The sequence below is a fragment of the Argentina silus genome, assembly GCF_951799395.1.
Source record: "Argentina silus genome assembly, chromosome: 3".
NCBI lineage: Eukaryota > Metazoa > Chordata > Actinopteri > Argentiniformes > Argentinidae > Argentina > Argentina silus.
Genome location: NC_139657.1, coordinates 2,533,202 through 2,545,384, shown reverse-complemented (window position 1 = coordinate 2,545,384; position 12,183 = coordinate 2,533,202). Strand labels below are relative to the sequence as shown.

Genomic DNA, 12,183 nt, shown 5'->3' with positions numbered 1-12,183 from the left:
TTTTTTCTCTACACTCCAGAAATTGGGACCCTGAGGTTAAAGTAGAGATTCTCAGCTTTAATAAGGTGGTATTTGTGTACAGAAATGACAAAAAATGGTATGCATAGCCCCCCTATTTTAGGGTACCCAAAAGTATTGGGACAATCGGCGTGACAGGTGTTTTCGGTAAGTCAGGTGTGTTCTGTCACATAGTTTATGCAGGCATGAGAGAGCTGTCAAAGCAGTATTGATTCTAGGCTTTGGATTTTCCTTTGGAGTCTGCTACTGGTGTCTGTAAACATGAGGAACAAAGAGAATGAATGTCAAGGAAACCATTATTAGGCTGAAAAATCTGAAAACAATTATCATAGAAACATAGACAGAACCTTAGGCTTGCCAAAATCAACAGCTTGGAACATCATTAAACAGAAACGAAAGCACTGGTGAGCTGGTGGGCCAAGGAAGACTTCCACAGTGGATGAACAAACATAGCTCACCATCATTTAGAAAACCCCCAACACAACTGTCCCACAGATCAGGAACTGTCCAGAAGGTAGACGTGAATGTGTCAGAGACTACCATCCGCAGAATACGTCACCAGCCGAACTACAGAGGGTTCACTGCAAGGTGCAAACCGCTAGTTATTCTCAAAAAGGATGGTCAGGTTACAGTTTGCTAAAAAAGTACCTAAAAAGCCTGCAGAGGTCTAGAAAAAGGTATTGTGGACAGATAAGATGAATGTTATCATGGACCAGAGTGATTGCAAGCAAAGGATTGTCCACCAAATACTAAACATGAGTGCTTCATTTGGACATTTGATAAATCTGTCTACTTTTTTGGGGTACTTTTGGGTAGTGTTGTAATTTCTGAATGGTGAAACCAATATGTACACACATACCAACATACAAAAGATGAGAATCTCTACTGTTTGATCATTAAAATCCAAACTTTTGGAGTGTAGAGCCGAAAGAAGATTTCCTGAAGTATTTCCAAAGACATTCTCTTAGTTTTTAAATCTTCTGAAATTGATACTGTAAAGATACGTTATTGTCCTCAATGAGGAAGGTGAGGATCACAGCCCGTTATGCAGACAAACAAGAAACATAACATCACAAGAACATCACGAGACATCACATGAACATCCTATCAGCACAGCACAGCAAGGCATGGCAGTACTTAGAGGGAGGTTGATTACCTACAGTAAAACTGAACAGCAGACTAAAGGCCAGTCACCACCGCTACAGTATCTGGCGGGGGAGGTCTCTGCCTGTACGGTACAGTAATGAATCGATTAACGTAACCATAAAGTCTGTCAATTTGTGTTGATGTGCACATTCCCGAACCCAGTGAAACCTCATTCCTCACAGCTGGTTTCAAGCCTCTGGTTTAACTCACCAACTGCCAAAGAATTCCGGAACACTCACCACCTAGAGTGCCATAAGTGTTCTATGTGGTATCTGCCTAGCAACAACACTTTGATTTGGCTACAAAATGAAGCATCATAATTGATGCATTTAATAAAGTCACCCTTGGCAGTCTAGAATGTTGACAATTTGGGCGACTTTATTTACCCGTGGCACTAAATGAGTTATGAGGGTGGTACTGTTTCTGATAGTCTCTGCCTATATCTCTGTGATAAGGATTTATGAGGTGACAACGTAACAGCACAGAAACCCATTGGCCTCCTGGTAAGAGTTTCCACTCGGAGGTCGGAAGGCTATCGGAAGGCAATGACTAACTTCTAAACATAATGAATCCACAACAAGTAGAGCTTAATGTATTTTTAAATTATTTTTATACATTTCATTAAAATATTAATTTGCCGTTTCTTTGTCATTGATGTTACCTATAATGCAAACAACATTAAATGTTTATAAAAAAATAAAAAAAATCATTACAGCTTGAATATTTAGTTAAAGGCAAAGTAGTGGAATGATAAGACCAAGAAAAATATTTAATTATTTACTTACATACTTACTTATTTACTTACTTATTTACATTTTCTAATGAAATTGCACATTGATTTGCACCATCATTTTTATGTCAAACCAACAACAATTGAAGGATATTCAAACAAAAAGTGTTTGATACTAACTCTAAAATACCAACTAATGATTACATCACCAATCAACAAACAACATATTGCTAAACATTGTCGCTGACAAAACATGTAGTAATACCAGCGACGCAAAATAACACCAATGACTTCACACAAGACATTCTTCACACAAGACAGTATTCTTGCTGGGTGATCTTTCTGGTGAAGACTGGGGGGTCAAGACTGTCTGTACTGCTCTCATCAAATGTCTGTGTCTTGCCTGGTTAACACGCCACGCCTTTCTCTAAGCTCTCCTTTCCCTTTCACTTAGATCTCCTACTTTCTTTCTCTTTTGGGTCAGGATATCGCTGACATAACCCTGATGCCGTTTTGCCAGGTCCTCTGGCCTACATGTAGGGTCTGCACCTCCTGTCCTCTCTCTGCCTGTATAGTCTTTGCTTTTCAGCGGCACTCACAATTTCGCCATACCTGACAAAAGGAAAAGCACAACAGTATTTATACAGTAGTAAACATTACACTCCAGCCCTGTGTGTTGTTAGATGCTGCAGCATTCAGGGTGGTGCGGTTGCAGGGGAGGCTGGCGGAGGTAGACCGGAACGAGGAATGGTATCAAACACGTGTGTTTGATACCATTCCTCATTCCGTTCCATGCATTACAATGAGCCCGTCCTCCGATGTCTACCTCCGCCAGCCTCCACTGATTCAGCCCTATGTCGTAGATAATACTGTAGCGTTCAGGGAGGAGCCGTTGTGAGTCATGTGCGGTAGGGTAAAGTAGTTCAATATAAAACAACGAGGCACAGCAGTAGCAGTAGAAAACTTTATTATCTCTTAATGGAAGCATTGGTTTCGCAGTGAATCATAAAACACCAGAGACATTGACTCACAGGACCCAATACACTGAAGTAAACAGCTGATTAACCTTAGCTTACGTGAACACAGCTTCTATGGAAGAAAGAGATCACAGGAGTGTATTTGACTCCGTTTCTATGGAAACAAAATCCAATGTCTACAAAGCCATTGGGCAAAGGGTGGAGGAGTGAGCGAACTGTGGCCAGGTTTAAAGTACGACATACTTTTCCCATAGGGGCAGAAAGAAGGAAATTCTTCTTCTTCAGAAGAGAACAGAACAAAACATAACACTAAATGAGACTTTAACTCTCACGTATCTACACAGTGATGTGATTTTGACTTATCAAAAATATTCTAAAAGCTTATTTATAAAAACATAAACAAACAAAAGGCACCACATTCTCCGTTCCAGCGAGCGAACACATACACATACAGAACACACACAGTAGAGTCATCTATGACACATAGTTTAGAAACACTAGCATAATATTACATTTAATTACATTTTAGAAAATTTGTACATTTACTTATAATTACATTATATTTCTTTTGTAAACAATTCTACCCTGAGGCAAGATAGATCTGTGGTATATTCAGCATAGAGAGTACTGTACCAGTCAGATATAAAGGACAAGTGCAAAAACAAAATATAGTCAATTTCAGGAAGTGATATTTGATACGTCAGCAAAAAGTGATATTTGATTTGAGACAGCTAACATCCAGTTCAGGAAACGGAGAGTTTGACTAAGGAAGGGGAGGATTCCACCCATACCTGTGATATGCTAAATACTATGTCAGCAACATAACAGAGAAAGTGCTACTCTGGCCTATTAGGCATGGATTGGGTTGGGAGTGTGTGTGTGTGTGTGTGTGTGTGTGTGTGTGTGTGCGAGTGTGTGTGTGTGTGTGTGTGTGCGCGAGTGTGTGTATGTGGGGAGGGGTTTGGGACAAAACCAAATAATGGTGGTGACAGACCCTGAAAAGGGGGTAGACAGGTCAAATACAGAGCCCCAGAGCCTTAACCCAGGCCCAACCCAACCCTAACCCAGGCCCAACCCTAGAACAGACCACCAGGCTGTGGGATGTCTGCTGCCGTGGGCAGACTGAAGCTGGCACTGATCAGATCAAACAGGCTGTTGCTGCTGCTGTGGGAGATCTGCAGGCTGATGTTGTCATTGTGGAGGGACGACGCCCCCTCCATCTGGGCCATCTCGTGGTAGTAACGACAGATCAGAGGAACCACCTGGGAGAGAGGGAGGGAGAGGGGGGTGAGAGGGAGGGAGAGGGGGGAGAGAGGGAGGGAGAGGGGGGTGAGAGGGAGAGAGGACCAAGGGAGAAATGAGAGGCCACAATTAATTAAAATGAAAAAACAACAACAACAACAACTTTGAATCACACATTATACTGCATATTTGCTGGTGGCTCAGGAGAGTTACCACATATAGGAGGTAAGAGTGTTACCTTGACAACAACGAGTTTCTTCTCCAGGGCTTTCCCGTCGGGGAACTTCTCTCCAAAGCACATGTTGATGGTGTATTCAGGAGAGCCCCCCCTGCTCTCCTGAAACGCTCTCAGATCTGACCAGGAGAAATGGGTGTCAAAACGCTGACTTTACACACACACACACACACACACACACACACACACACAGAGGCATACATGTGTTTTTCTAGCTGTGTGTGTGTGTGTGTGTGTGTGTACAGTATGTGTGTGTATGTGTCTGTGCTTGTGCATGCATGTGTGTGGTGTGTGTGTATGCACTATGCATGTGTATTAGACCAGTGTGTATTAGACCAGTGTGTCGTAGACCAGTGTGTAGTAGACCAGTGTGTATTACACCAGTGTGTATTACACCAGTGTGTAGTTGACCAGTGTGTAGTTGACCAGTGTGTATTAGACCAGTGTGTATTAGACCAGTGTGTATTAGACCAATGTGTAGTCGAACAGTGTGTATTAGACCAGTGTGTATTAGACCAGTGTGTAGGTAGCCCAGTGTGTATTAGACCAGTGTGTAGTCGAACAGTGTGTAGTAGACCAGTGTGTAGTAGACCAGTGTGTAGTAGACCAGTGTGTAGTCGACCAGTGTGTATTAGACCAGTGTGTAGTCGACCAGTGTGTATTAGACCAGTGTGTAGTCGACCAGTGTGTAGTAGACCAGTGTGTAGTAGACCAGTGAGCTGTTCTCACCTGCAAGGTACTTCTCGAAGCTGAGCAGCTGCACCAGGCTGTTGGGAGGTAGCTTCTCTGGTTTGGGGTGAGCCACTCTGGGGTCGCTGGTGCTGGCGAACACGTGACACTTGTCCTCCCGGTAACCGTAGATACCGTCGTTCCGTACGTCCAGGAAAAGACCCCTCTGGATGCTGCTGAGGATGCGTTTGGTGTACTCCACCTGAAGTCATTATTAATGATCATCCATTTTATGATGTTATTGTATGATTATATTATATGTTTACTCTTTAAAATGTTTTAAAAAAAAATAGAATAAAATACAGTTAAGTGCTTTGAAATCGGAAAACACAAACAAGACTCTGTAAACACAAGAAAGAGGACTAGAGGACTGCATTTCGTTGTCTCTGTACTTGTACTCTGCACAATGACAATAAAGTTGAATCTAATCTAATCTAATCTAGAGGAAGTGGGTGTGTTATTGTTGTTATGAAAGTGGAAGAGAGAGAGATCAGCCACGCCATGGAGGAACTGCCAATGTGTCATTGGGCTGGGCATTGGCAAGGACCTCAGATAGAACACGTATCACTGCACAGGCGTCACAATACCATACTACTGCAATACATTGCGATACTGTACGTACATTTACTGAAAATGTACTGAAAATGAAGGACTGGAAAAAAACGAATTTCAATGGTTTATGACACGAAGTACCGAAAGTGTCAAATGTTCTGTACCTGCTTATGGTCCACGAGCTTGTCCGTGTCGGGGAAGCAGATGGGGTGGGCGTTGGGATCTGAGGCCTGGAAGTAGTGGAGCTGGACGCGAGGGGAGGACACCGCGGTCTTCAGCACCTCCCTCTGCCTGTAACTGATGGTGACCTCCAGGTCGTTGATGGACGGCTGCATGGACGGCTGCATGGGCGGGGCTTCTGGGGTCACTGTCGGGGCGGAGAGGAAAGTCAGCAACTCTAGAGGACAATGGATCAGGAGAGGCTTGTGGAGGTAGAAATCGGAGGACGGGCTCATTGTGATGCATGGAATGGTGAATAAGGAATGGTATGTTTGATGGAATGGAATGAGGAATGGAGTGTTTGATACCATTCCAATTCCATTCCATGCATTACAATGATCCCGTCCACCGATTTCTACCTCCACCTGCCTCCCCTGCAATAGAACTAGAAAATAAATGCTTGTTTATTGTTAAAACCAACGCCTGTAGCCTTCTTCAGGGTTTCACACGGGTGAAGGTAATCAGAGGCTATTAGTAATAATAATAATAATAATAATTAATATAATTAATATGAATAAATAATCATAGTTCACTTCACGTTACATATCTAACTGTAGGGTGCAGGTGTATCAAGTTGACCATGTTGGGTTTCTGCCCAGACCATATTTGCTCCAGACCAGGCGGGCAAGGACCCAATAACCTAGGGTGGCCTAAAGATAGAAGCCTGACTGCAGCACGGTGCCCCTAGATAACCCCCCCACCCCACCCCACCCCACCCACCCAAGTGCTGGAGAAAATGTATTTTGACAAAATAACACTTCCACAATATTATTACCTTCCATAGGGGACCGATCTACAGTAGTCTGGGAGACTGCTTGGGGTATAGCCTGGATGTGGGGGTAGCTACCTGGTACCACTTGCTGGGCGTAGGTACCTGGTACCACTTGCTGGGCGTAGGTACCTGGTACCACTTGCTGGGGGTAAGTGCCCGGCACAACAGCGTCTGGCTGGGAGTAGCTGTCTGCCCACTCTGTGGTAGAGGACAAAGAAGAGCAAAAGTTTTAATGTGGAATTTGCACAGAATGGGCAGAATGGGTGGACTTTCATTTTGTTTCACTTTCTCTTCTGAATCCTGTTTCTCTGTTTTGTTAGCTTGTGTGTAAATTGATTATGTAATTTGTTTTGTATGTCACATCCGTTTTACTATTGTGGTATGTGAAATGCCCTTCTACATTCAAATAAACGAGTGTGTTATGTGTCATTAACAGTCCAACCCAACAGTCCAAGGTTACTGTGAGACCAGGGGAGGCTGGTAGAGGTAGAAATCGGAGGACGGGCTCATTGTAGTGCATGGAATGGAATGAGGAATGGTAGCAAACACGTGTTCGAGCAATGAGCCTGTCCACCGAATTCTGCCTCCACCAGCCTCCCCTGTGTTCTACTGTACTTGGATGGACACTTGTACACATTCTACGGTACCTGGATGTTGGCTGTTGAGATCTAGGGTGATCATGTCTTTGAGCAGGTCATCATTCTGTTTGGAGAAAAAAAAATGTTTGCAAAAACGTTATTCAAGAAATTGTTAATATGTCTGCAAACTAAGACTATAGCAAAACAGCCGAAACAAGACAACACTGGAATTGAATAGAGTAGACTAGACTAGACTAGAGACTAGAGACTAGAGAGTCTAGTCTCTAGTCTGGTGGAGGTAGAAATCGGAGGACAGACTCATTGTAATGCATGGAACGGAATGAGGAATGGTTTCATACAAACGTGTGTTTGATACCATTTCTCATTCGGTCCATGCATTACAGTGAGCCTGTCCTCTGATTTCTACCTCCGCCAGCCTCCCCTGCTTTAGAGTTAGGCCGTGTAGGCCCGCCATTACCACTCCTGCATGCCCCCAAGCTATTGAGAGATGATGTCTAGTCTCTAGTCTAGTGGAGGTAGAAATCGGAGGACAGGCTCATTGTAATGCATGGAATGGAATTAGGAATGGTATCAAACACGTGTGTTCTCATACAACTGTGTTTGATACTATTCCTCATTCCGTTCCATGCATTACAATGAGCCCGTCCTCCGATTTCTACCTCCACCAGCCTCCCCCTGATGTCACTGAGCAGCGGAAGTACCTCCATGTTAGTTGGGACTGTGGAGCTGAGAGAGTTGTAGATGACTGGAGGCATGTCGTAGGCTTCAATGAAAGGGGCCGCAACCTGTACAGGCATTTCATAATCATCTACAGGAAGACAAACAAGAACCACCAATAATTAACCATCAGAGAAGGCAGTACTGTATGTATTATTGCCACATTGATAATATATACAGTACCAGTCAAAGGTTTGGACACACCTCGCCAAGAGTGTGCAAAGCTGTCATCAAAGCAAAAGGTGGCTACTTTGAAGAATCTAAAATATAAAACATATTGTGGTTTGTTTAACACTTTTTTGTTTACTACATAATTCCATATGTGTTCCTTCCTAGTTTTGATGTCTTCAATATTAATCTACAATGTAGAAAATAATAAAAATAAAGAAAAACCATTGAATGAGAAGGTGTGTCCAAACTTTTGACTGGTACTGTATATATATAATCTTTACAGGTATACGTGAGGGTCAGGGGAGGCTGGTGGAGGTAGAAATCGGAGGACGGGCTCATTGTAATGCATGGAATGGAATAAGGGGTGACATCAAACAGTTTGAAACCATTCCTCATTCCCATGGATGGCCCTGATTTCTACCTCCACCAGCCTCACCTGATGAGGATCCATTACCAATGAAGTGTAACTTGCACATTTATAAAAATAAATTCTTCACATTTATAATTTTTTTTTATTACATTTTCACGCTGTTGTTATATATTATAATATATATATATATAATATTATTATATATATTATTAGATATTGTCATATTTCTTATATAGTGAATTGTCTTCTTACATTCTTTGTGGATGATCTCGTAGACTTTGTGAGGATCTTCTGAGTTCTTGGAGTTATCCAGGACCATCTTGAAGTGTTTCTTGAGGTTGTTCAGAGCACAGCGGAAGTTGGTCTTCCACTTAGCCTTGTCGTCAGGATTCTCGTTGATCTTCCCGCTGGCCTCGGCCCAAGCCTGTGGGGATCCACACAAGGCAACAGAAGACAACTGAATTTCGACAGTAAACATTAAAGGTGTCAGCGTGCCAAGAGCAGAGGAGGCCGGTGGAGGTCGCAATCGGAGGACGGGCTCATTGCAAGTATCAAATTACCATTCCTCATTCCACTCCATGCATTACAATGAGCCCGTCCTCCGATTTGGTAGAGGCTGGTGGAGGCCCGAGATCGGAGGACGGGCTCATACTAATGCACGGTATGGAATCGGGAACCATTCGCCCATCCTCCACGATTTCTACCTCCACCAGCCTCTACTGGTCAAGAGAGACATTAGCCACTCATGTCAATGATGAAAAGAAGAAAACAAACGTAATTGCTGTTTCAATGACAGATGATTATAGAGCAATAGATCGGCATTATAACGGAATGAGTCATGAGTCCTGCCGCTGTGGTATGTGCAACCAAACCACAGCAGTCCACTTTGTTCCAGTTTACATACAGGAGAGAGAGAGAGAGAGAGAGAGAGAGAGAGAGCAAGACAAGACAAGACAGCAGTCACTCCGTCGCGTGCATTCCAATGAGCCCGTCGTAACTACACTACTGCTGTCTTGGAGCAGGTCTCTCTTGGAAATAAGATTTTGGAAATAAACCTGGATAGATACAGGTTAAATAACCTACATTCAAAACAGGTAGGCCGTTCATCCGCTGCCTTACCCTGAATATTTTATTGTCCTCGTCACAGCAGTCCCTCCTGGAGTTGTGTTTCCATGGGACTCTGAAGCTGTTTTTGGTCACATAGCGCAAGCCTTTGTACTGCCCGGTCTCGACCTGCTCAATCAGCCAGCCGGCGAACTGTGGTTTGTGGCTGTGACACAATAAGGGGAGGGGGGGGAAATTGCTACAACATCAGCGACAGCTCACTTCACTTCGCGGAGTTGGGGAGAGAGAGAGAGAGAGAGAGAGAGAGAGAGAGAGAGAGAGAGAGAGAGAGAGAGAGAGAGAGAGAGAGAGAGAGAGAGAGAGGGGGGGGGGGGGGGGGGAGAGAGTGCATTGTGCACTATCTTGCACAATGCACTACAGTTGCAACGCTCAATTAACCGAAAAACAATTGTTATACAGTAAATGGATCAAAATGATCAGTATCTTAACACTTCCATTCTATATTTGTTTACATTAGTGTCTGTGACTATCTGTAATTTTCTCGCTTCGACACAACGTGCATATATGAAAACTATTACCTTTGCATCGTTAGAGCAGAGCCGCGTTGCCTTAGGTGGATCACAATGTTCAACTATTCGTTTTCGGACGCACAGCCGCGCGCATTACTCTTTTATAGCCTTGAAACCTTCACAGTGACGTCACGTGGAGGGACTCCCCCTTTAGACAGAGGAGGAGGAGATTCTTCAAATATGGCATTTCCGTTGTTACTTTAATATTAAAATGCACCGTGTATCACGTTGATTGGTTTAATGGCAGCCAAACACATCGACCCACACCGAAAAACACCGATCTGAAACTGAAAGTTAGGCAGCGAAACCCATAGGTTGCCTTATTCCTGATAATTGCATCATCGCACTGTTAAATAAAGATGAAAAAGGACTGCAAACAGTAAATATTTGACTTCGAGCTCATAGATGCGACTTCTTCAATGAACCTATGATTTATCAGCTCATTCGTGTCCAATTAATGACCCCTCTATTTCATCATCTTGCAGCAGTGATGATGCAATGAGTTGGTGGACTTTGTAGAATGAAGTTGAATGAATTACTTTGGAATGCCCGACAAGCGATTATATCGGCCCTAGACGTCACAGGTCATGGAACTTTCCCTCTCAGTGTTGACTACCTGCTACCTGTGCCATGCCATCCCTGCATGCCAGTGGAGGCTGGTGGAGGTAGAAATCAGAGGACGGGCTCATTGTAATGCATGGAATGGAATGAGGAATGGTATCAAACACGTGTGCTTGATACCATTCCTCCTCCCATTCCATGCATTACAGTGAGCCCGTCCTCCGATTTCTACCTCCACCAGCCTCCCATGCTGTATGCCCATACAGGCTGATACCTGTTGGACAGCTCTGTTGCTCTGTTAGCCTCTAAACCACAGGGTAAACACACTGGGAACTGCCCTCTGAGTAATATCTGAACTTATAATCTCATTCTCTCCCCTCAGAGAGTGTTTTAATTGCATTTCAGCTGCCCATGTGTTTTAAACATAGGCCTACTGTACAGAGTCTGTGGGGGAATTTCAGGTATGAAAATACCCCGATTATGCTAGCGGATTTGAATTATATACGATTCGTGAAATATTATTTAACAGTTGACACATTCGATTTACGTATATCTACTTTCAAAAGGAAATGTGTAGAGTACGTTCCATTTTAATGCACAGTGTGTGTGTGTGTGTGTGTGTGTGTGTGTGTTCCTCAGTCCATCAGACAAGAGTGTACCTGTGGGATTGGCCTGATCTGTTTTGAATGTTGCCAAGGTAACGGAAGACGGTAAGGTAAAGGGAGCCACCTTTAAGAGGGCTCCATACGCGAACACACAAACACACACACACACACACACACACACACACACACAACACACACACACACACACACACACACACACACACACACACACACACACACACACACACACACACACACACACACACACACAGATCTTTACATGGAACAATCTGATTAATTCTGCAAGACACTGTGATACTTCAGCAGTAGATTCGGTCTCAGTCAGATGGGAGCAAAACTCCGTCCAGACTTCGTGCTAAGTATAACCCCGAGCAGCTGCAGTGACGTGCCTTTGGCTGAGCTGACCCACCTCTGTGGCTCACCACAGATAGCGCCACCTTATAAAACCTCCCTGGAAACACTGATTTAGGTATTGTTCCTGTTAATTCACACCAGGCATCTGTGAAGGGAGGGGGGTGGTGGTGGGTGGGGTGGGGTGTGGGGTACAGGTGTATGAATGCACAGTATCATTCATGTGTTTGTGTGAGACAGCATATAAATAGGCCAGATGCGGGGGAGGGGGAGGGGGAGGGGGAGGGGGAGGGGGAGGGGGGGATGCCCTTGCCTTGACGGAGAGAAGCTCTCACTGCTACAGTGTCTGTCAGCTGGGCCTCAAATGAAATGACAGTTCCTCTTTCCAAGGCTTTGTATTTCATCATAAGCACACTAATGTGCACCAGGGGGAGCGTGTGGAGAGAGAAGGGGAGGGGGAGGGGGAGGGGAATACCAGTTTTGGCAGATTGTAATTCCTCTGTAATTACCAGTCCTCAATCCATTCCATGCATT

At 44.0% G+C, this 12,183-nt stretch overlaps 1 protein-coding gene across 2 annotated transcripts; it reads right to left on the bottom strand.

Annotated features, from left to right (window-relative positions):
* Positions 1-3,358: 3,358 nt before the first annotated feature.
* On the bottom strand, positions 3,359-10,196 carry irf7 (interferon regulatory factor 7). 2 transcript variants are annotated; one of them, XM_083666411.1, is made up of 10 exons: positions 10,121-10,196; positions 9,597-9,747; positions 8,730-8,901; positions 7,921-8,027; positions 7,268-7,322; positions 6,624-6,818; positions 5,794-5,996; positions 5,078-5,279; positions 4,352-4,467; positions 3,359-4,133 (listed from the first exon to the last, which is right to left on the bottom strand). In XM_083666411.1, exons 1-10 carry the CDS (start codon positions 10,126-10,128, stop codon positions 3,948-3,950), a joined length of 1,395 nt encoding a protein of 464 aa, XP_083522537.1. In that variant the 5' UTR covers positions 10,129-10,196; the 3' UTR covers positions 3,359-3,947. The 2 variants fall into 2 exon arrangements, with proteins under 2 accessions (XP_083522537.1, XP_083522538.1); XM_083666412.1 differs by having other exon boundaries at positions 6,696-6,818.
* Positions 10,197-12,183: the final 1,987 nt, after the last annotated feature.